Source organism: Rana temporaria, chromosome 8 (assembly GCF_905171775.1).
Source record: "Rana temporaria chromosome 8, aRanTem1.1, whole genome shotgun sequence".
NCBI lineage: Eukaryota > Metazoa > Chordata > Amphibia > Anura > Ranidae > Rana > Rana temporaria.
In genome coordinates, this window is record NC_053496.1 from 47764554 (window position 1) to 47790221 (window position 25668).

General features: G+C 45.6%; 1 protein-coding gene across 2 annotated transcripts in view; it reads left to right on the forward strand.

The window, feature by feature from the left end:
- Positions 1-5904, forward strand: part of LOC120946904 (transient receptor potential cation channel subfamily V member 5-like) — a 104494-nt gene extending 98590 nt beyond the window's left edge. For both annotated transcript variants that reach the window (XM_040361727.1, XM_040361726.1), the window contains exons 14-16: positions 502-770; positions 2389-2495; positions 5011-5904. In XM_040361727.1, the coding sequence (XP_040217661.1) occupies positions 502-770; positions 2389-2495; positions 5011-5671 (1037 nt within the window). In that variant the 3' untranslated portion in view covers positions 5672-5904. The remainder of the gene's footprint in view (positions 1-501; positions 771-2388; positions 2496-5010) is intronic.
- Positions 5905-25668: the final 19764 nt, after the last annotated feature.

Sequence of the window (25668 nt, forward strand, 5' to 3'; positions counted from 1 at the left end):
CGGATACTGTTGCTGGTGATGATGGAACACCCTCCTTGCCACACGACAATCCTGCTGTAAACAAAAAAAGTGCCAGTATTAAGTCATTTCTCAAGGTCAAGCCTGTCTTGGAAGTTTGGAAGAATTTATGAAACGGGAAAGGGTTACACAGCACAGATGAACAATCCTGCTAACCTTCAATAGAGCTGTATGTGCTGATCTTGGCAGGGATTGCAAAGAGGCCAGATTAAAGCAGAATTGAATTGTAATGCGGTCAAACCAACATTTGCCATAATGTACAATCAGCTCCCCATATCCGCTCCTGCCCCAGTAGAGCTGTTATCCTCCTGTTCTTCCAGGCTGGTTCTTGCGACTGCTGCAGCCCTTGTTCCCACAATGTGACTCCCATGCATCAGAATGCACATTGGCCTGTATTTTCAAACAGTTTTTAGGGTTCTTCTTCTGTATTAAAATGTAACTAATCATGTTTATCAATCTCTGTTTGTGTCTTCCTTCTGCCAGCATTTTATGTCATCTTCCAGACAGAAGACCCCAACCAGTTTGGGTGGTTTTACGACTACCTCATGACTATTTTCAGTACCTTTGAGTTTTTTCTCAACGTCATCAACGCCCCCACCAACTATGATGTGGACCTTCCATTTATTTTCCACGTTATATATTTTTCCTTCACCATCCTCGCCAACCTCCTGATGCTGAATCTGCTGATCGCCATGATGGGAGACACTCATTGGAGGGTGGCACAGGAAAGGGATGAGCTGTGGAGAGCTCAGGTAGCACAAGGGTTGATAACTAAAGATTAATTGTATTATTATTCAGGATTTATGTAGCGTCAACAGTTTGCGTAGCACTTTACAATCTAAATGGGCACAGTCCAATTACAATACAGTCCAATACAGAAGGAATAGGAAGGCTCTGCTCATGGAGCTTACAATCTAAAGAGAGAGGCAGGTGGTACAAAAGGTAATAGCCACAGGGAATGATCTGATGTAGGGGACTTAAAGTGGAGGTTCACCCAAAAAATCATTTTTTAACATTAGATTGAGGCTAATTACTGGAGGCAGAATCGGGTGTTTTGTTTAAAATCAATGCAATACTTACCGTTTTAGAGATAGATGTTCTCCGCCGCTTCCGGGTATGGGCTGCAGAACTGGGCGTTCCTATTTGATTGACAGCCTTCCGACCGTCGCATACAGCGCGTCACCAGTTTCCGAAAGTAGCCGAACGTCGGTGCGCAGGCGCCGTATAGAGCCACACCGACGTTCGGCAACTCGTGACACGCTGTATGCCACCGTCGGAAGGCTGTCAATCAAATAGGAACGCCCAGTCCCGAAGACCATACCCGGAAGCAGCGGAGAACATCTATCTCTAAAACGGTAAGTACTGCATTGATTTAAAAAAAAACACCCGATTCTGCCTCCAGTAATTGGCCTCAATCTAATGTTAAAAAATTTTTTTGGGGTGAACCCCCGCTTAAAGTATAGTTTTTAGGTGAAGGCCTGATAGGCTTCCCTGAATAAATTGTTTTTTAAGGATCGACCAAAGGTGGATAAGGCAGGAGCTGACCGGACATACTGGGTTAGGGTGTTTAAGAGGGGAAGAGAGGTTCTGGACAAGCCCTGGAGGTGAGCACGGGAGGAGGTAACAAAGGAGCTAGAGAACAGGAGGTCTTGGAAGGAGCAGAGAGGGCGATTTGAGCGATATCTCAAGATGAGGTCAGTGATGTATTTGGGGTGCAGTGTTGTGGATATCTTTGTACGTTGTGGTTAGTATTTTGAATTGTGTATGTTGCGCTACAGTGAAGGGATTGGCAGCAGTCACGGATCGGTTAGTAAGGTGTATAAGTCTAACAGCAGCATTCATAATAGACTGAAGGGGGGATAGCCCTTGTAAACGTAGGCAAGTGAGGGAGTTGCAGTAGTCAAAGTGGGCAGGGCTGATCTGCCATATAGGCTCATTATGCAAGCCGCTTAGGGCACCGCAAAGCTGCAGAGGGCCCCCCAAATTACTAGAGGCCCCGCCTGGTGAGAAGTCATTTTCAATTTAATGTAAGATGTCATTTCCGACAGCAGAACACCACCCCCTTCCCTGCTTCTCAACTTTAGTCTTTAATGTGACATGTCACTGTCGGCAGCGCCCCCCACCGCTTCTCAACTTTAATTGACATGTCATTTTGCTTAGGGCCCCAGGGAGGTCAGGATCGGTACTGAAAGTGGGATATAATAACCGAGAAGGGAATAAGTTGTGGTGTCCTTTGTCAGGAAGGGCCGAATTTTGGAAATGTTGGGGAGTTAAGGCAGCAAGACTGAGTTGATGAATTGAAGTGTATTGTACAAGTTAATTCACTGTCATAGTAAAGATATACATGCATCTCATCTCTCTTTTTATCAGGTTGCCGCAACCGCAGTAATGTTGGAGAGAAAGCTCCCACGATTCCTCTGGCCTCGAGCAGGTATTTGTGGCACAGAATATGGCTTAGGAGACCACTGGTACTTACGGTGAGTTGAATTGCTGTAGTTGGCTTTTTTCCTTTTAACTCTGATTTGCAGACAGCTCCAGGATTTATTTGAACCCTTTTATTGCTACCGATGTACCTCATACGGCAGTGGTAGTGGGTGGGTTGTAAACAAATAATAGTATCAGCGCAGGGTGGGAGTATGATTGAGGGGGGTCTAGCAGTACCAGTGTAGGGTGGCTGGAAGACGGGGGAGGGTGGTAGGGCAGCAGTATCAGCGCAGGGTGGCTGAAGGATGGGGAAGGGGACGGTAAATGTGTATTTTTCTGAGTCCGTACCAATCACAAACTCTGTCCATTCATAACTGTGTTTACTATGCTTCAGTTTATGAATGGACAGGAAGCTTTTTACAGAGCTATTCCTGTCCATTCATTCTGTGTAGCTGAGACTGCAGAGGAGGAGGATTAGGGCTGTGTCCTCAGTTTCATTCTCTGTTTCAAAGTGGACCTCCGATATCTATAAAAAGCCACCCTCCCCACGGGGGTTCCTAAATTGTTAAAAATAATATTGTAAAGAAAAATAAATAAAATAACAAAAATAAGGAAGCTACTGATACCAGTACTACAGGGGTCACAAAGGTCATAATTACGACCACGCCCTGGAGTTCCACTACCGGGCTCGGAGGGAAGGGCCCCGACCGTGGGGTGGGGGGCCTTCATGGTTTCCTGCATTGGGACCCTGAAGGTTCTAGTTATGCCACTGCAGCCCAATCTCAATCCAGTGATGTGCATAAGAGCAACGGCTCTCTCAGCTCTCACCCTCCTCATAGGGCAGATTGATAGCAGTGGAAACCATTGGCTCCCGCTCCTGTCAATCAAATCCTATGATGAGGGAGCGGGAGACATGGCCGAGCCCCACTGTCTGTGTAAATAGATGCAGACAGGGTGGCTCGGGAGCAAGTTCACAAGAGTGCCCCCATAGAAAGCATCTTTCTGTGGGGGCACTTAACAGAGGGAGGAGCCAGGAGCGCAAGAAGGGGACTTGAGAAGAGGAAGACCAGGGCTGCTCTGTGCAAAACCCTGCACAGAGCAGGTAAGTATAACCTGTTTATTTTTTTAATAAAAAGAAAATGGAACCTTTAAAATCATTTTATTATTAAACAAAAAGGAAAACATCCACATACAAATGCATGTTGAGCATTTTATTGCAACTTTGCAACTTCACTTTACTGTCCGTGACATTTGACATACTATCATAATCTTTGGCGCACAACACCATGTGCAAACTTAAATTCTAGTGCAAGGACAAGTACACATCTTTTACTTAAACGATCTCCTCTTCTCCATCACTCTCCTTCGGATCACCACAAAGTTGGGACCACTTCCCTACATATACTAAGTTCACAACCCTAGGCTTCTATTACTGAGTCACAAGACCCACATTTGAGGGTCAGGGGGGCAAGGTGCTTCCGTCAGTATACCAGTATCTTCCTAATGTCCCTTCTATAGCTTTGCCCAGCCAGGCACACTCCAAGATGTCATGCCCATTCCCAGGCCTGTATAGGGCCCTTTAGCTCAGCTCAGTACAGGCCCACATCTTGCAGCTCTGAGGTGTACTGTTCACATACTCTGAACTCTCTGGGCCCCTCCCACAGCTGGCATTTATATAGGTACTAACTCCCCCATTACATCACTACAGGAGGGGTTGCTCTAAAATGGTAGCTAACACTTGCTTAACTCCCCTTACCATGCCATATTGTCAACAGAGCCAACATAAACATAACCTCAATCAGGGCTGGTGCAAGGATTTTTGACACCATAATCATGGGTGCTCAACCTGTGGCTCTCCAGCTGTTGCAGAACTTAAAGTCCCATCATGCCTCTGCCTTTGGGAGTCATGCTTGTAACAGTCAGTAGCTTGCAATGCCTCATGGGAATTGTAGTTCTGAAACAGCTGGAGAGCCACAGGTTGAGCACCCATGCCATAGATGAAGCCTCATTTTGCCGCCCCCCTTGGTTCCATTAAATGCAGCCTCACCAGTGCAGCCTCACCAGCGCCCATCAAATGCAGCCTACCAGCGCCCATCAAATGCAGCTTCACCAGTGCCCATCAAATGCAACCTCACCAGCGCCCATCAATGAATGTTTGATTGCTACCATTCATTCGGGACACAGACACAGTTCTCCACCATAGCTCAGCCTCTGACACTATGTGCGAATGGGGGGCCTGACTCCCTGCTGATGGTAAGACTAGTATCTTGCTGCAGAGAGAAGAGTGTAGGAACACCAGTGGCTGGGTGCCCTAGGCCTAGTTGTAGCACCAGCCCTGACCTCAATACACCAGTAATAAATTGTTTGATAGGTATGGGTAGCTAAATGCCACTAGTAACCATACTCACAGATGTTCTACATTTTCATACTTGTAGACAAGTGCACTTTACACCATCTTCTTTTGGATAAAGGGGGTCAGTAATTGCATAAAGAGAATTATTGCAAAATGAAAACAAAACACAAATCTCAAAAGACAAAACACTCTAACCTAATCTTCTGGTATTACAGGGTGGTGGTAAGAAAGGACCTTAGTCAGCAGAAGATCCGTCGTTATGTTGAAGCTTTCCAAGGACAAGAAGAAAACAGTAACTCGCACAAGAAAACCTCAAATGACTTAAAAGAAGACCAAGCCGTAAGGTCAGATCTGCCCAAATTGATGGTGACCGAGGCAAATGAATCACAAAGTGATCCATTAAAAACTTCTCAAACACCAAGTGGGTTGCTACATGAGGGCGCAACCAGTACCCAAAGTGCTTCACATATGGCTCATTTGGACATACCACAAGTATGTGTGGAACCATCTAGGCCTGGGCTTCAGTCTTTAGAACAGGAAGTGACAATGTTTAGAAAGGCCAATGGACATGGCCGGAAGATCTTAAGGTCAATTCCCTTACAACAATTACAAGTAGAAACCTCTCAAGCCATCCACAGTGCCGAGGACAAAGCCAGGACACAAAGTTCTTCAGATATTACTTGTTTGGACATACCACAAGTATACAGGGAACCATCTAGGTACAGGCTTCTGTCTTTAGAACAGGAAGCGCCAGTGGTCAAGAAGAACAGTGGACGTGGCTGGGAAATGTTAAGGTCAATACCCCTACAAAGACTACAAGCACAAACCTCTCAAACCGTCCACATTGACGACGAGGAGGAAATACACCATGTCTGATATTTACATTTAATTTGTGAAATTTAAGAGATACTTTAACTCTAAGAAATATTAATAATTTCCTGGGGTGAGAGCCCCACTATGGAAAAAGAACAGATGTTTCTTCTCAAAAAACCTCAACTCAGTGAGTTGATTACTTGATTTACACTTTTAACTGAAAAACTCATGTCAAGCTTCTGCCAGTATTATAGTCATACATAAGTAGAGGATGTGGACATTGAAAACTTTGAAGGACATGCTGAAATGTGTCATTGTACGAGAAGTTACCTTGTTTTATAGTCTGATGTTTTTTAACTGCCATAAATGCTGTGAAGTGTAATGACATTTTCCTATGTAGCAGGACTTTTTAAGATGAACTTTAACAGTGATTACCATGTTTTATGTTGGGTGCCCTTTGTACAACCCCCACATGGATGGTTACTTGTAATGTTTATCCTCTTGGATGTCCCACTACCAGAGCTTGTAAGTACTGGGACATAGGATATATAAATGAAATTTATAACAGATGAGACATTTATGTGATATCATATTATTGTAAGGTATTGGCCGTTCAGCAATTTGCAACCCCCTGATGGATCCAAGGTGTTGCGACTCCCAAGTCCCCTTTGTTTGCCCCCAAGACCTCTCTTTGAACACAGTTACCAGGATGCCTAAAAAAATGTGAGCACACCCAATACTCTCTGTTTTACAGTATTGATTAAAAAATGTTGAGAGTTGTATTCGTAATAATAATTTGTTGTATTTTCATTATGATATAGTGCAATACTAAATACACCACCTCATCCTGAAGAAGCAGCGCCCACCACAAAATGCGTTAATGGTGACTCTGGAGAGGACTCCTTGACATACATTATCAGATACATTTATCTATTATTTTGTGACAATTAACAGCTGGCAGGTGTTTAGTCCAGGTTTTAAGGGCAGTGGTTTATGTACTCATCTTCTTTAGGTGTCTTTTATACTTTGCATATGTTATTTTAATGGATATAATAAATTATGTTTTTCTAATCTTGTCAGCCTCATGTTGTACCCCTAAAAGTCCAACTTCATGGAGCATGTTGTTTCTCTGTTCTTTCCATGTAAATATCTTCTTCAATTTGTCTTTTATAAAATCACTAACATTATTTGCAAAATACATAAAAGATTATTTTTTTTATCTGCAATTTTTAACCACCTCAATTGACTATACAAAAACATTCTTGGGGGGCACACCCTAAAATGTGTTTTCATTTAGACCCCTTTCACACCGAGGGTGTTTTGCAGGCGCTATAGCGTTAAAAATAGCGTCTGCAATCTGCCCTTAAACAGCTGCTCTATTCACTCCAGTGTGAAAGCCCTCAGGCTTTCACACTGGAGCGGTGCACTGGCAGGGCGTCAGAAAAAGTCCTGCCAGCAGCTTCTTTGGAGCGCATTAGGAGCGGTGAACTCACTGCTCTTAATGCGCTGCTGCCCATTGAAATCTGTAGCAGCGCATTGCTGGCAGTTTTAACCCTTTCTTGGCCACTAGTGGGGCTTAAAAGCGCCCCGCTAGCGGCCGAAATGCACTGAAAATCCAACGGTAAAATAGCTGCTAATTTACCGCTGACGCTCGGGGCGGCATAGTGTGAAAGCAATCTTCACCACTTAAGGACCGCCTCCTGCACATATACGTCGGCAGAATGGCACGGCTGGGCACATGCACGTACAGCTACGTGCTGTGCCATTGTCCAGTTGCGGGCGCGCGCCCGCGACCCGGTCCGAAGCTCCGGGACCGCGGGACCCACAGACCCGATCGCCGCTGGAGTCTTGCTATCGGTCCCCGGAGCTGAAGAACGGGGAGAGCCGTGTGTAACACGGCTTTCCCCTTCTTCACTGTGGCGGCGTCATCAGTCGTGTGATCCCTTTTATAGGGATACATAATCGATGACGTCACACCTACAGCCACACCCCCCTACAGTTGTAAACACACTTCAGGTCACACATAACCACAGGGGGCGCTGATGGGGTTAACTCCCAAACTGCAACTGTAATTTTCACAATAAACAATGAATTTTAAATGCATATTTTGCTGTGAAAATGACAAGTCCCAAATACTATTTTTTATAAAAATGCAATAAAATTATCCCCTATTTTGTAAACGCTATAACCAACCGATAAACGCTTATTGCAATATTTTTTTTTTACCAAAAATAGGTAGAAGAATACTTATCGGCCTAAACTGAGGAAAAAAAATGATTTTTTTATATATTTTTGGGGGATATTTATTATAGCAAAAAGTAAAAAATATTGAATTTTTTTCCAAATTGTCGCTCTTTTTTTGTTTATAGCGCAAAAAATAAAAACCGCAGAGGTGATCAAATACCACCAAAAGAAAGCTCTATTTGTGGGGAAAAAAGGACGCCAATTTTGTTTGGGAGCCACGTCGCACGACCGCGCAATTGTCTGTTAAAGCATCGCAGTGGCGAATCGCAAAACCTGGCCGGGTCCTTTAGCTGGATTTTGGTCCGGGTCTTAAGTGGTTAAGATGGTGCTACTATAAGACCAACAAGCAGTACAAAATAGATTACAGCACACACATACAACAATGACATTTATCCTGCAAGGCTATTTAAAGGTGCAAGGTGCTTCCGTCAGTATACCAGTATCTTCCTAATGTCCCTTGTATAGCTTTGCCCGGCCAGGCACACTCCAAGATGTCATGCTCATTCCCAGGCCTGTATAGGACCCTTTAGCTCAGCTCAGTACAGGCTCACATCTTGCAGCTCTGAGGTGTACTGTTCACATACCCTGAACTCTCTGGGCCCCTCCCACAGCTGGCATTTATATAGGTACTAACTCCCCCATTACATCACTACAGGAGGGGTTGCTCCAAAATGGTAGCTAACACTTGCTTAACTCCCCTTACCATGCCATATTGTCAACAGAGCCAACATAAACATAACCTCAATCAGGGCTGGTGCAAGGATTTTTGACACCATAGATGAAGCCTCATTTTGCCGCCCCCCTTGGCTCCATTAAATGCAGCCTCACCAGTGCCCATCAGTGCAGCCTCACCAGAGCCCATCAAATGCAGCCTACCAGCGCCCATCAAATGCAGCTTCACCAGTGCCCATCAAATGCAACCTCACCAGCGCCCATCAATGAATGTTTGATTGCTACCATTCATTCGGGACACAGACACAGTTCTCCGCCATAGCTCAGCCTCTGACACTATGTGTGAATGGGGGGCCGACTCCCTGCTGATGGTGAGACCTAGTTGCTTGCTGCAGAGAGAAGAGAGTAGGAACACCAGTGGCTGGGTGCCCTAGGCCTAGTTGTAGCACCAGCCCTGACCTCAATACACCAGTAATAAATTAGGTATGGGTAGCTAAATGCCACTAGTAACCATACTCACAGATGTTCTACATTTTCATACTTGTAGACAAGTGCACTTTACACCATCTTCTTTTGGATAAAGAGGGTCAGTAATTGCATAAAGAGAAAAACAAAAGACAAAACACTCTAACCTAATCTTCTGGTATTACAGGGTGGTGGTAAGAAAGGACCTTAGTCAGCAGAAGATCCGTCGTTATGTTGAAGCTTTCCAAGGACAAGAAGAAAACAGTAACTCGCACAAGAAAACCTCAAATGACTTGAAAGAAGACCAAGCCGTAAGGTCAGATCTGCCCAAATTGATGGTGAGCGAGGCAAATGAATCACAAAGTGATCCATTAAAAACTTCTCAAACACCAAGTGGGTTGCTACATGAGGGCGCAACCAGTACCCAAAGTGCTTCACATATGGCTCATTTGGACATACCACAAGTATGTGTGGAACCATCTAGGCCTGGGCTTCAGTCTTTAGAACAGGAAGTGACAATGTTTAGAAAGGCCAATGGACACGGCTGGAAGATCTTAAGGTCAATTCCCTTACAACAATTACAAGTAGAAACCTCTCAAGCCATCCACAGTGACGAGGACAAAGCCAGGACACAAAGTTCTTCAGATATTACTTGTTTGGACATACCACAAGTATACAGGGAACCATCTATGTACAGGCTTCTGTCTTTAGGACAGGAAGCGCCAGTGGTCAAGAAGAACAGTGGACGTGGCTGGGAAATCTTAAGGTCAATACCCCTACAAAGACTACAAGCACAAACCTCTCAAACCGTCCACATTGACGACGAGGGGGAAATACACCATGTCTGATATTTACATTTAATTTGTGAAATTTAAGAGATACTTTAACTCTAAGAAATATTAATAATTTCCTGGGGTAAGAGCCCCACTATGGAAAAAGAACAGATGTTTCTTCTCAAAAAACCTCAACTCAGTGAGTTGATTACTTGATTTACACTTTTAACTGAAAAACTCATGTCAAGCTTCTGCCAGTATTATAGTCATACATAAGTAGAGGATGTGGACATTGAAAACTTTGAAGGACATGCCGAAATTAAGAAATGTGTCATTGTATGAGAAGTTACCTTGTTTTATATTCTGATGTTTTTTAACTGCCATAAATGCTATGAAGTGTAATGACATTTTCCTATGTGTATGCTTATATGTAGCAGGACTTTTTAAGATGAACTTTAACAGTAATTACCATGTTTTATGTTGGGTGCCCTTTGTACAACCCCCGCATGGATGGTTACTTGTATTTCACTCCTGTACTCTGAGTCATAGGTACAAACATGAGGAAAAGGCCTCTGAAAACCCCATCTACGCTCGCACCGACACCAGACCTTGCTGGCCCTCTGAAAGTGATCGCTTTTCAGAGGGCAGGTGAAAGGCAGATAGGAGACATAGAAGTGCGACTGCAGAAAAATTACCCCGTGGTCCATGGCGTTTGGCGACGTGTCACCATCCCTTGTAAACACTTCCCTACCCGCCCATTGTCATATGACGTCCACAGATGGGATCTTCCATCGTGGGTGGACGTCATATGACGTCCTGGGCTTCCCGGCCTGCCTGGGGGTGCACGGCATCGCTCGGGACCCAGTGCCCGGCGGGCGCCATGTCCGCCGGGCACCCGCGATTGCCCACGATGACGGCAGGACCGTGGATCTGTGTGTGTAAACACACACAGATCCACGGGCCCTGTCAGGTGAGGAGACGGATGTGTGTTCCTCTGTAGTGGGAAGACACATCGGTGTCGTCTTGTTGTGGGTGGCCTCCCCCCTACAGTTAAAATCAGTCACTAGGGAAGATATTTTTTCCCCCTGGTGTTAACCCCTTCCCTGGCAGTGTAATTTTCAGAGTAATCAGTGGAGTTTTGTATGAGTAATGTGGCTGTATCAATGTGAATGGTGCCAAAAGTGATGTTGGAGTAATGTGTGTAGTTTTGGTGTGAAAAGGTGTAATTGTTGTTAATTTTGTGTGAAAATAGGAGAGTTGCCCACAGGGAGGCTTGAACCCAAAAAGAAGGCTATGGAAGGTAAGCACACTACCACTGAGCTATAAGCTCTATGGGTATGTGTAGTGGATCTCCGGGTAATCATAAGATTCATCTGACGGGTGAATTCACTAAGCAACAGATCTAACATTAACAAGAACATACAAAGCCATTTACAAGTCGTCCCTGAGCTTCTATCACCAATCTTCTCTCCAAATATCATCCGTTAAACCTCTTTGCTCCTCCTCCTCCCAAGACCACCTCCCCCCGCTGCTGCTGCTCTCTAGCTCCCTTGTCTCATCTTCTCCCATGCTTGCCTCCAGGACTTCTCCATAGCCTCTCCTATCCTCTGCAACTACCTACCCCAATCTGTACAGCCATCTCTCTCCTACTCTCTCCACTTTCTTTTAGACCATCATCCCTGACTGAAAACTCATTTCTTCGGGGAGGCCTATCCTGCCTTCAACTATTATCTCAATCTTCTCTTTATCCCATCAGTTCATCCCTCAGTTACTACCTTTTCTTCCACCAGTCCCTCCCTAATCGATGGTAAGCTCCCAGGAGGAGCAGGGCCCTCTTAACCCTCTTGCTTGTATTGAATTGTATTGTTTCAGTATCATCTCCCTTTATATTGCAAAGTGATGCGCAAAACTGTTGGCGCTATAGAAATCCTGTATAATGATAATAATAAGTTGCTATGGGTAAAGTTCTGCTTTAACCACTTGCCGCCCGCCGTATAGCAAAATGACAGCGGCAAAGTGGTTCTTATCCTGTCCGGACATCATATGACGTGATCAGGATAACAGAGACCGCGAGGAGGCGCAGTGGGGCCATCGGAGGTGAGGTCTGTCACTCCGATCGTGGTATGGAGCCTCTGACAAAGGCTTCTTACCACATGATCAGCTGTGACCAATCACAGCTGATCATCCCGTGAACCAGGAAGTGGCAGTTAACGGCTTTCCTCGGTTTAGGCTGACAGGGAGAGCTGATCTGCGGCTCTCCCTGTTAGAGAGGGGGGGGGTCTGTGCTGATAATCAGCACATTGATTATCAGCACAGCCCCCATCAAAAGGTGCCCATCAGCTGGCAATCAGTGCCCATTGCCAGCCTGTCCCCCTCTATAAACGCCTTTCAGTGCCCCTAAAACTGCCAATCAGTGCCAACAACAGTGCCATTTAGCAGGAAGGGGGTGAAAGTGCCTGGTATTGATATGGCTAAGCTTAGTTGGGAATAGGCTGAACTTCCACTGTCAGTATGACATGTGAACAAGGCCTTAAAGGAGTTGTGAATAAAAAAAATGTTTTTTTTCTAAAATGACTGTTTACAGGGTATAGAGACATAATAGTTAACTGATTCCTTTTAAAAACGATTAAAAATAGATAAAAATCAATCATATAATGTACCTGTAGTTTCTAGTTTCGTTTTTGCATGTTTCCTGCTTCTCTGCTGTACAGAGCCACAGAGCCAATACAGGGCAGTGATGGTTTGGAAAACTAAACTGATTGGTGCTGTGGGGTTTTAGACGCACAGTAATCACACCTCCTTGATTAGTGACCACAGAGAGAAAGCTCCCAGCACTGTGGTTATCGGGAAACAGACAACCAGGAAGTGTGGAGATCAAAGAAGAATTACAGCAACTTGAGAGCAAAAACCAACAATGAGGACATGAAAACAGCACTGCATTAAGGAAAAGGAAGCTATTAAGATAAAAAAAAAAATCCTTTACAAACCCTTTAAACGTCTATAGGGATAGAAATCCAAAAAATGCAGCGCTGAGAAATAACTGGTGAAAAGACAGTGATGTCTATGTTAAACACACATAAGTGTAAACAAAAAAATGTGAGTCCATAATATGTACATTAATCTTAAAATTAAAAATAATGATGAATAATGTGGTGAAGACACTATAGACCTAGGTCTAAATGACTGTAAAGATATGAGTCCATAAAAGGTGAACGTGAAATCAAAAGTTGAGATGATCAATCAAATGACAGTGATGAGACACCCACGGTGATTCTAAATAAACTGGAATGTTGGTGATAACGCCCGCCACCAGGAGGGGAGGCTTACCAGATGCGATGGACCCAAGTGAGCTTATGCCCAAAGGGTCAGTAAAGCTTTGTAAATGGTATGGATGAAAGGATATAGCGGAACACACCAAAACATACGACCAGCAAATAACGGTGAAGTCTTCGCTTAGTGGCAGGTGGAAGGGATAACCTCAGCTGGGAGATGGCTCATGGGAATTGGAGAGCTTGCCCAAAGTATGTGGAGGAAAACGAAAGGCACATAGCGTGATACCGTAAAAACGGGAAAGTTTAATGCCGGTTAAAAACACTTACAGTTTTGTAGATAAAAAAGGACATCAATGTTGTAAAGTGCATGGCAGCAGTAGAGTCCCGACGCGTTTCGCTACAACTAGCATCGTCTATAGGGATAAAAAGTGGGATTTCACTCCTGTACTCTGAGTCATAAGTACAAACATGAGGAAAAGGCCTCTGGAAACCCCATCTACGCTCGCACCGACACCAGACCTTGCTGGCCCTCTGAAAGTGATCGCTTTTCAGAGGGCAGGTGAAAGGCAGATAGGAGACATAGAAGTGTGACTGCAGAAAAATTACCCCGTGGTCCATGGCGTATGCCCCCCCCCTTCTTTTTTTTTTTTGTCGACGTGTCACCATCACTTGTAAACACTTCCCTACCCGCCCATTGTCATATGACGTCCACAGATGGGATCTTCCATCGTGGGTGGACGTCATATGACGTCCTGGGCTTCCCGGCCTGCCTGGGGGGTGCACGGCATCGCTCGGGACCCAGTGGCCGGCGGGCGCCATGTCCGCCGGGCACCCGCGATTGCCCACGATGACGGCAGGACCGTGGATCTGTGTGTGTAAACACACACAGATCCACGGGCCCTGTCAGGTGAGGAGACGGATGTGTGTTCCTCTGTAGTGGGAAGACACATCGATGTCGTCTTGTTGTGGGTGGCCTCCCCCCTACAGTTAAAATCAGTCACTAGGGAAGATATTTTTTCCCCCTGGTGTTAACCCCTTCCCTGGCAGTGGCATTTTCAGAGTAATCAGTGCAGTTTTGTATGAGTAATGTGGCTGTATCAATGTGAATGGTGGCAAAAGTGATGTTGGAGTAATGTGTGTAGTTTTGGTGTGAAAAGGTGTAATTGTTGTTAATTTTGTGTGAAAATTGGAGAGCTGCCCAGGGGGAGGCTTGAACCCAAAATGAAGTGTATGGAAGGCAGGAACGCTACCTCTGAGCTATAAGCTCTATGTGTATGTATAGCATATCTCTGGGTAATCAAAAGATACATTTGACCGTTGAAATCCCTAAGCAACAGATCTAACATTAACAACAACATACAAAGCCATTTACAAGTCGTCCCTGAGCTTAGATCACCAATCTTCTCTCCAAATATCATCCGTTAAACCTCTTTGCTCCTCCTCCTCCTCCCAAGACCACCTCCCCCCGCTGCTGCTGCTGCTGCTCTCTAGCTCCCTTGTCTCATCTTCTCCCATGCTTGCCTCCAGGACTTCTCCATAGCCTCTCCTATGCTCTGCAACTCCCTACCCCAATCTGTACAGCCATCTCTCTCCTACTCTCAGAGCCAATACAGGGCAGTGATGGTTTGGAAAACGAAACTGATTGACACTGTGAGGTTTTAGACACACAGTAATCACACCTCCTTGATTAGTGACCACAGAGAGAAAGCTCCCAGCACTGTGGTTATCAGGAAACAGACAACCAGGAAGTGTGGAGATCAAAGAAGAATTACAGCAACTTGAGAGCAAAAACCAACAATGAGGACATGAAAACAGCACTGCATTAAGGAAAGGGAAGCTATTAAGATAAAAAAAAAAATCCTTTACAAACCCTTTAAACGTCTATAGGGATAAAAAGTGGGATTTCACTCCTGTACTCTGAGTCATAGGTACAAACATGAGGAAAAGGCCTCTGAAACCCCCATCTACGCTCGCACCGACACCAGACCTTGCTGGCCCTCTGAAAAGTGATCGCTCTTCAGAGGGCAGGTGAAAGGCAGATAGGAGACATAGAAGTGCGACTGCAGAAAAATTACCCCGTGGTCCATGGCGTATGCCCCCCCCTTTTTTTTTTTTTGTCGACTTGTCACCACCCCTTGTAATCACTTCCCTACCCGCCCATTGTCATATGACGTCCACAGATGGGATCTTCCATCGTGGGTGGACGTCATATGACGTCCTGGGCTTCCCGGTCTGCCTGGGGGGTGCACGGCATCGCTCGGGACCCAGTGGCCGGCGGGCGCCATGTCCGCCGGGCACCCGCGATTGCCCACGATGACGGCAGGACCGTGGATCTGTGTGTGTAAACACACACAGATCCACGGGCCCTGTCAGGTGAGGAGACGGATGTGTGTTCCTCTGTAGTGGGAAGACACATCGGTGTCGTCTTGTTGTGGGTGGCCTCCCCCCTACAGTTAAAATCAGTCACTAGGGAAGATATTTTTTCCCCCTGGTGTTAACCCCTTCCCTGGCAGTGTAATTTTCAGAGTAATCAGTGCAGTTTTGTATGAGTAATGTGGCTGTATCAATGTGAATGGTGGCAAAAGTGATGTTGGAGTAATGTGTGTAGTTTTGGTGTGAAAAGGTGTAATTGTTGTTAATTTTGTGTGAAAATAGGAGAGCTGCCCACGGGGAGGCTTGAACCCAAAATGTAGGCAATGGAAGGCAGGCACACTACCACTGAGCTATATGCTCTATGGGTATGAATTGCAGATCTCCGGGTAATCATAAGATACATTTGACCGTTGAAATCACTAAGCAACAGATCTAACATTGACAAGAACATACAAAGCCATTTACAAGTCATCCCTGAGCTTCTATCACCAATCTTCCCTCCAAATATCATCCGTTAAACCTCTTTGCTCCTCCTCCTCCCAAGACCACCTCCCCCCGCTGCTGCTGCTCTCTAGCTCCCTTGTCTCATCTTCTCCCATGCTTGCCTCCAGGACTTCTCCATAGCCTCTCCTATCCTCTGCAACTACCTACCCCAATCTGTACAGCCATCTCTCCTACTCTCTCCACTTTCTTTTAGACCATCATCCCTGACTCAAAACTCATTTCTTCAGGGAGGCCTACAGGTCATTCTCAAAAAATTTGCATATTGTGATAAAGTTCATTATTTTCTGTAATGTACTGATGAACATTAGACTTTCATATATTTTAGATTCATTACACACAACTGAAGTAGTTCAAGCCTTTTATTGTTTTAATATTGATGATTTTGGCATACAGCTCATGAAAACCCAAAATTCCTATCTCAAAAAATTAGCATATTTCATCCGACCAATAAAAGAAAAATGTTTTTAATAAAAAAAAAGTCAACCTTCAAATAATTATGTTCAGTTATGCACTCAATACTTGGTCGGGGATCCTTTTGCAGAAATGACTGCTTCAATGCGGCGTGGCATGGAGGCAATCAGCCTGTGGCACTGCTGAGGTGTTATGGAGGCCCAGGATGCTTCGGTAGCGGTCTTAAGCTCATCCAGAGTGTTGGGTCTTGCGTCTCTCAACTTTCTCTTCCCAATATCCCACAGATTCTCTATGGGGTTCAGGTCAGGAGAGTTGGCAGGCCAATTGAGCACAGTAATACCATGGTCAGTAAACCATTTACCAGTGGTTTTGGCACTGTGAGCAGGTGCCAGGTCGTGCTGAAAAATGAAATCTTCATCTCCATAAAGCTTTTCAGCAGATGGAAGCATGAAGTGCTCCAAAATCTCCTGATAGCTAGCTGCATTCACCCTGCCCTTGATAAAACACAGTGGACCAACACCAGCAGCTGACATGGCACCCCAGACCATCACTGACTGTGGGTACTTGACACTGGACTTCAGGCATTTTGGCATTTCCCTCTCCCCAGTCTTCCTCCAGACTCTGGCACCTTGATTACCGAATGACATGCAACATTTGCTTTCATCCGAAAAAAGTACTTTGGACCACTGAGCAACAGTCCAGTGTTGCTTCTCTGTAGCCCAGGCGCTTCTGCCGCTGTTTCTGGTTCAAAAGTGGCTTGACCTGGGGAATGCGGCACCTGTAGCCCATTTCCTGCACACGCCTGTACACGTTGGCTCTGGATGTTTCTACTCCAGACTCAGTCCACTGCTTCCGCAGGTCCCCCAAGGTCTGGAATCGGTCCTTCTCCACAATCTTCCTCAGGGTCCGGTCACCTCTTCTCGTTGTGCAGCGTTTTCTGCCACACTTTTTCCTTCCCACAGACTTCCCACTGAGGTGCCTTGATACAGCACTCTGGGAACAGCCTATTCGTTCAGAAATTTCTTTCTGTGTCTTACCCTCTTGCTTGAGGGTGTCAATGATGGCCTTCTGGACAGCAGTCAGGTCGTCAGTCTTACCCATGATTGCGGTTTGGAGTAATGAACCAGGCTGGGAGTTTTTATAAAGCCTCAGGAATCTTTTGCAGGTGTTTAGAGTTAATTAGTTGATTCAGATGATTAGGTTAAGAGCTCGTTTAGAGAACCTTTTCATGATATGCTAATTTTTTGAGATAGGAATTTTGGGTTTTCATGAGCTGTATGCCAAAATCATCAATATTAAAACAATAAAAGGCTTGAACTACTTCAGTTGTGTGTAATGCATCTAAAATATATGAAAGTCTAATGTTTATCAGTACATTACAGAAAATAATGAACTTTATCACAATATGCTAATTTTTTGAGAATGACCTGTATACTGCCTTCAACTAATAACTCAATCTTCTCTTTCTCCCATCAGTTCATCCCTCAGTTACTACCTTTTCTTCCACCAGTCCCTCCCTAATCGATGGTAAGCTCCCAGGAGGAGCAGGGCCCTCTTAACCCTCTTGCTTGTATTGAATTGTATTGTTTCTGTATCATCTCCCTTTATATTGCAAAGCGATGCGCAAAACTGTATAGAAATCCTGTATAATGATAATAATAAGTTGCTATGGCTAAAGTTCTGCTTTAACCACTTGCTGCCCGCAGTATAGCAAAATGACAGCGGCAAAGTGGTTGTTATCCTGTCCGGACGTCATATGATGTGATCAGGATAACAGAGACCGCGAGGAGGCGCAGTGGGGCCGTCGGAGGTGAGGTGTGTCACTCCGATCGTGGTATGGAGCCTCTGACAAAGGCTTCTTACCACATGATCAGCTGTGACCAATCACAGCTGATCATCCCGTGAACCAGGAAGTGGCAGTTAACGGCTTTCCTCGGTTTAGGCTGACAGGGAGAGCTGATCTGCGGCTCTCCCTGTTAGAGAGGTTGGGGGGGGGGGTCTGTGCTGATAATCAGCACATTGATTATTAGCACAGCCCCCATCAAAAGGTGCCCATCAGCTGGCAATCAGTGCCCATCGCCAGCCTGTCCCCCTCTATAAACGCCTGTCAGTGCCCCTAAAACTGCCAATCAGTGCCAACAACAGTGCCATTTAGCAGGAAGGGTGTGAAAGTGCCTGGTATTGATGTGGCTACGCTTAGTTGGGAATAGGCTGAACTTCCACTGTCAGTATGACATGTGAACAAGGCCTTAAAGGAGTTGTGAATAAAAAAAAGTTTTTTTCTGAAATGACTGTTTACAGGGTATAGAGACATAATAGTTAACTGATTCCTTTTAAAAACGATTAAAAATAGATAAAAATCAATCATATAATGTACCTGTAGTTTCTAGTTTCGTTTTTGCATGTTTTCTGCTTCTCTGCTGTACAGAGCCACAGAGCCAATACAGGGCAGTGATGGTTTGGAAAACGAAACTGATTAGTGCTGTGGGGTTTTAGACACACAGTAATCACACCTCCTTGATTAGTGACCACAGAGAGAAATCTCCCAGTACTGTGGTTATCAGGAAACAGACAACCAGGAAGTGTGGAGATCAAAGAAAAATTACAGCAACTTGAGAGCAAAAAACAACAATGAGGACATGAAAACAGCACTGCATTAAGGAAAAGGAAGCTATTAAGATAAAAAAATAAAAAAATTCCTTTACAAACCCTTTAAACGTCTATAGGGATAAAAAGTGGGATTTTACTCCTGTACTCTGAGTCATAGGTACAAACATGAGGAAAAGGCCTCTGAAAACCCCATCTACGCTCGCACCGACACCAGACCTTGCTGGTCCTCTGAAAGTGATCGCTCTTCAGAGGGCAGGTGAAAGGCAGATAGGAGACATAGAAGTGCGACTGCAGAAAAATTACCCCGTGGTCCATGGCGTATGCCCCCCCCTTTTTTTTTTTTGTCGACGTGTCACCATCCCTTGTAAACACTTCCCTACCCACCCATTGTCATATGACGTCCACAGATGGGATCTTCCATCGTGGGTGGACGTCATATGACGTCCTGGGCTTCCCGGCCTGCCTGGGGGGTGCACGGCATCGCTCGGGACCCAGTGGCCGGCGGGCGCCATGTCCGCCGGGCACCCGCGATTGCCCACGATGACGGCAGGACCGTGGATCTGTGTGTGTAAACACACACAGATCCACGGGCCCTGTCAGGTGAGGAGACGGATGTGTGTTCCTCTGTAGTGGGAAGACACATCGATGTCGTCTTGTTGTGGGTGGCCTCCCCCCTACAGTTAAAATCAGTCACTAGGGAAGATATTTTTTCCCCCTGGTGTTAACCCCTTCCCTGGCAGTGGCATTTTCAGAGTAATCAGTGCAGTTTTGTATGAGTAATGTGGCTGTATGAATGTGAATGGTGGCAAAAGTGATGTTGGAGTAATGTGTGTAGTTTTGGTGTGAAAAGGTGTAATTGTTGTTAATTTTGTGTGAAAATAGGAGAGCTGCCCAGGGGGAGGCTTGAACCCAAAATGAAGAGTATGGAAGGCAGGAACGCTACCACTGAGCTATAAGCTCTATGTGTATGTATAGCATATCTCTGGGTAATCAAAAGATATATTTGACCGTTGAAATCCCTAAGCAACAGATCTAACATTAACAACAACATACAAAGCCATTTACAAGTCGTCCCTGAGCTTAGATCACCAATCTTCTCTCCAAATATCATCCGTTAAACCTCTTTGCTCCTCCTCCTCCTCCCAAGACCACCTCCCCCCGCTGCTGCTGCTGCTCTCTAGCTCCCTTGTCTCATCTTCTCCCATGCTTGCCTCCAGGACTTCTCCATAGCCTCTCCTATGCTCTGCAACTCCCTACCCCAATCTGTACAGCCATCTCTCTCCTACTCTCAGAGCCAATACAGGGCAGTGATGGTTTGGAAAACGAAACTGATTGACACTGTGAGGTTTTAGACGCACAGTAATCACACCTCCTTGATTAGTGACCACAGAGAGAAAGCTCCCAGCACTGTGGTTATCAGGAAACAGACAACCAGGAAGTGTGGAGATCAAAGAAGAATTACAGCAACTTGAGAGCAAAAACCAACAATGAGGACATGAAAACAGCACTGCATTAAGGAAAGGGAAGCTATTAAGATAAAAAAAAAATCCTTTACAAACCCTTTAAACGTCTATAGGGATAAAAAGTGGGATTTCACTCCTGTACTCTGAGTCATAGGTACAAACATGAGGAAAAGGCCTCTGAAAACCCCATCTACGCTCGCACCGACACCAGACCTTGCTGGCCCTCTGAAAAGTGATCGCTCTTCAGAGGGCAGGTGAAAGGCAGATAGGAGACATAGAAGTGCGACTGCAGAAAAATTACCCCGTGGTCCATGGCGTATCCCCCCTCCTTTTTTTTTTTTTGTCGACGTGTCACCACCCCTTGTAATCACTTCCCTACCCGCCCATTGTCATATGACGTCCACAGATGGGATCTTCCATCGTGGGTGGACGTCATATGACGTCCTGGGCTTCCCGGTCTGCCTGGGGGGTGCACGGCATCGCTCGGGACCCAGTGGCCGGCGGGCGCCATGTCCGCCGGGCACCCGCGATTGCCCACGATGACGGCAGGACCGTGGATCTGTGTGTGTAAACACACACAGATCCACGGGCCCTGTCAGGTGAGGAGACGAATGTGTGTTCCTCTGTAGTGGGAAGACACATCGGTGTCGTCTTGTTGTGGGTGGCCTCCCCCCTACAGTTAAAATCAGTCACTAGGGAAGATATTTAACCCCTTCCCTGGCAGTGTAATTTTCAGAGTAATCAGTGCAGTTTTGTATGAGTAATGTGGCTGTATCAATGTGAATGGTGGCAAAAGTGATGTTGGAGTAATGTGTGTAGTTTTGGTGTGAAAAGGTGTAATTGTTGTTAATTTTGTGTGAAAATAGGAGAGCTGCCCACGGGCAGGCTTGAACCCAAAAAGAAGGCTATGGAAAGCAGGAACACTACCTCTGAGCTATAAGCTCAATGCACATGTAGAGCAGATCTCCGGGTCATCATAAGATACATTTGACTGTTGAAATCACTATGCAACAGATCTAACCTTAACAAGAACATACAAAGCCATTTACAAGTCGTCCCTGAGCTTCTATCACCAATCTTCTCTACAAATATCATCTTCCGTTAAACCTCTTTGCTCCTCCTCCTCCCAAGACCACCTCCCCCCGCTGCTGCTGCTGCTCTCTAGCTCCCTTGTCTCATCTTCTCCCATGCTTGCCTCCAGGACTTCTCCATAGCCTCTCCTATCCTCTGGAACTCTCTACCCCAATCTGTACAGCCATCTCTCCTACTCTCTCCACTTTCTTTTAGGCCATCATCCCTGACTGAAAACTCATTTCTTCGGGGGGAGCCCTATCCTGCCTTCAACTAATAACTCAATCTTCTATTTCTCACATCAGTTCATCCCTCAGTTACTACCTTTTCTTCCACCAGTCCCTCCCTAATCGATGGTAAGCTCCCAGGAGGAGCAGGGCCCTCTTAACCCTCTTGCTTGTATTGAATTGTATTGTTTCTGTATCATCTCCCTTTATATTGCAAAGCGATGCGCAAAACTGTTGGCGCTATAGAAATCCTGTATAATGATAATAATAAGTTGCTATGGCTAAAGTTCTGCTTTAACCACTTGCTGCCCGCAGTATAGCAAAATGACAGCGGCAAAGTGGTTGTTATCCTGTCCGGACGTCATATGATGTGATCAGGATAACAGAGACAGCGAGGGGGCGCAGTGGGGCCATCGGAGGTGAGGTGTGTCACTCCGATCGTGGTATGGAGCCTCTGACAGAGGCTTCTTACCACATGATCAGCTGTGACCATTCACAGCTGATCATCCCGTGAACCAGGAAGTGGCAGATAACGGCTTTCCTCGGTTTAGGCTGACAGGGAGAGCTGATCTGCGGCTCTCCCTGTTAGAGAGGGGGGGGGTCTGTGCTGATAATCAGCACATTGATTATCAGCACAGCCCCCATCAAAAGGTGCCCATCAGCTGGCAATCAGTGCCCATCGCCAGCCTGTCCCCCTCTATAAACGCCTGTCAGTGCCCCTAAAACTGCCAATCAGTGCCAACAACAGTGCCATTTAGCAGGAAGGGGGTGAAAGTGCCTGGTATTGAAGTGGCTAAGCTTAGTTGGGAATAGGCTGAACTTCCACTGTCAGTATGACATGTGAACAAGGCCTTAAAGGAGTTGTGAATAAAAAAATGTTTTTTTCTGAAATGACTGTTTACAGGGTATAGAGACATAATAGTTAACTGATTCCTTTTAAAAACGATTAAAAATAGATAAAAAAACAATCATATAATGTACCTGTAGTTTCTAGTTTCGTTTTTGCATGTTTCCTGCTTCTCTGCTGTACAGAGCCACAGAGCCAATACAGGGCAGTGATGGTTTGTAAAACGAAACTGATTGGTGCTGTGAGGTTTTAGACACACAGTAATCACACCTCCTTGATTAGTGACCACAGAGAGAAAGCTCCCAGAACTGTGGTTATCAGGAAACAGACAACCAGGAAGTGTGGAGATCAAAGAAGAATTACAGCAACTTGAGAGCAAAAACCAACAATGAGGACATGAAAACAGCACTGCATTAAGGAAAAGGAAGCTATTGAGATTAAAAAAAAATCCTTTACAAACCCTTTAAACGTCTATAGGGATAAAAAGTGGGATTTCACTCCTGTACTCTGAGTCATAGGTACAAACATGAGGAAAAGGCCTCTGAAACCCCCATCTACGCTCGCACCGACACCAGACCTTGCTGGTCCTCTGAAAAGTGATCGCTCTTCAGAGGGCAGGTGAAAGGCAGATAGGAGACATAGAAGTGCGACTGCAGAAAAATTACCCCGTGGTCCATGGCGTATGCCCCCCCCCTTTTTTTTTTTTTTCGACGTGTCACCATCACTTGTAACCACACACAGATCCACGGGCCCTGTCAGGTGAGGAGACGGATGTGTGTTCCTCTGTAGTGGGAAGACACATCGATGTCGTCTTGTTGTGGGTGGCCTCCCCCCTACAGTTAAAATCAGTCACTAGGGAAGATATTTAACCCCCTGGTGTTAACCCCTTCCCTGGCAGTGGCATTTTCAGAGTAATCAGTGGAGTTTTGTATGAGTAATGTGGCTGTATGAATGTGAATGGTGGCAAAAGTGATGTTGGAGTAATGTGTGTAGTTTTGGTGTGAAAAGGTGTAATTGTTGTTAATTTTGTGTGAAAATAGGAGAGCTGCCCACAGGGAGGCTTGAACCCAAAATGAAGAGTATGGAAGGCAGGAACGCTACCACTGAGCTATAAGCTCTATGTGTATGTATAGCATATCTCTGGGTAATCAAAAGATATATTTGACCGTTGAAATCCCTAAGCAACAGATCTAACATTAACAACAACATACAAAGCCATTTACAAGTCGTCCCTGAGCTTAGATCACCAATCTTCTCTCCAAATATCATCCGTTAAACCTCTTTGCTCCTCCTCCTCCTCCCAAGACCACCTCCCCCCGCTGCTGCTGCTGCTCTCTAGCTCCCTTGTCTCATCTTCTCCCATGCTTGCCTCCAGGACTTCTCCATAGCCTCTCCTATGCTCTGCAACTCCCTACCCCAATCTGTACAGCCATCTCTCTCCTACTCTCAGAGCCAATACAGGGCAGTGATGGTTTGGAAAACGAAACTGATTGACACTGTGAGGTTTTAGACGCACAGTAATCACACCTCCTTGATTAGTGACCACAGAGAGAAAGCTCCCAGCACTGTGGTTATCAGGAAACAGACAACCAGGAAGTGTGGAGATCAAAGAAGAATTACAGCAACTTGAGAGCAAAAACCAACAATGAGGACATGAAAACAGCACTGCATTAAGGAAAGGGAAGCTATTAAGATAAAAAAAAAATCCTTTACAAACCCTTTAAACGTCTATAGGGATAAAAAGTGGGATTTCACTCCTGTACTCTGAGTCATAGGTACAAACATGAGGAAAAGGCCTCTGAAAACCCCATCTACGCTCGCACCGACACCAGACCTTGCTGGCCCTCTGAAAAGTGATCGCTCTTCAGAGGGCAGGTGAAAGGCAGATAGGAGACATAGAAGTGCGACTGCAGAAAAATTACCCCGTGGTCCATGGCGTATCCCCCCTCCTTTTTTTTTTTTTGTCGACGTGTCACCACCCCTTGTAATCACTTCCCTACCCGCCCATTGTCATATGACGTCCACAGATGGGATCTTCCATCGTGGGTGGACGTCATATGACGTCCTGGGCTTCCCGGTCTGCCTGGGGGGTGCACGGCATCGCTCGGGACCCAGTGGCCGGCGGGCGCCATGTCCGCCGGGCACCCGCGATTGCCCACGATGACGGCAGGACCGTGGATCTGTGTGTGTAAACACACACAGATCCACGGGCCCTGTCAGGTGAGGAGACGAATGTGTGTTCCTCTGTAGTGGGAAGACACATCGGTGTCGTCTTGTTGTGGGTGGCCTCCCCCCTACAGTTAAAATCAGTCACTAGGGAAGATATTTAACCCCTTCCCTGGCAGTGTAATTTTCAGAGTAATCAGTGCAGTTTTGTATGAGTAATGTGGCTGTATCAATGTGAATGGTGGCAAAAGTGATGTTGGAGTAATGTGTGTAGTTTTGGTGTGAAAAGGTGTAATTGTTGTTAATTTTGTGTGAAAATAGGAGAGCTGCCCACGGGCAGGCTTGAACCCAAAAAGAAGGCTATGGAAAGCAGGAACACTACCTCTGAGCTATAAGCTCAATGCACATGTAGAGCAGATCTCCGGGTCATCATAAGATACATTTGACTGTTGAAATCACTATGCAACAGATCTAACCTTAACAAGAACATACAAAGCCATTTACAAGTCGTCCCTGAGCTTCTATCACCAATCTTCTCTACAAATATCATCTTCCGTTAAACCTCTTTGCTCCTCCTCCTCCCAAGACCACCTCCCCCCGCTGCTGCTGCTGCTCTCTAGCTCCCTTGTCTCATCTTCTCCCATGCTTGCCTCCAGGACTTCTCCATAGCCTCTCCTATCCTCTGGAACTCTCTACCCCAATCTGTACAGCCATCTCTCCTACTCTCTCCACTTTCTTTTAGGCCATCATCCCTGACTGAAAACTCATTTCTTCGGGGGGAGCCCTATCCTGCCTTCAACTAATAACTCAATCTTCTATTTCTCACATCAGTTCATCCCTCAGTTACTACCTTTTCTTCCACCAGTCCCTCCCTAATCGATGGTAAGCTCCCAGGAGGAGCAGGGCCCTCTTAACCCTCTTGCTTGTATTGAATTGTATTGTTTCTGTATCATCTCCCTTTA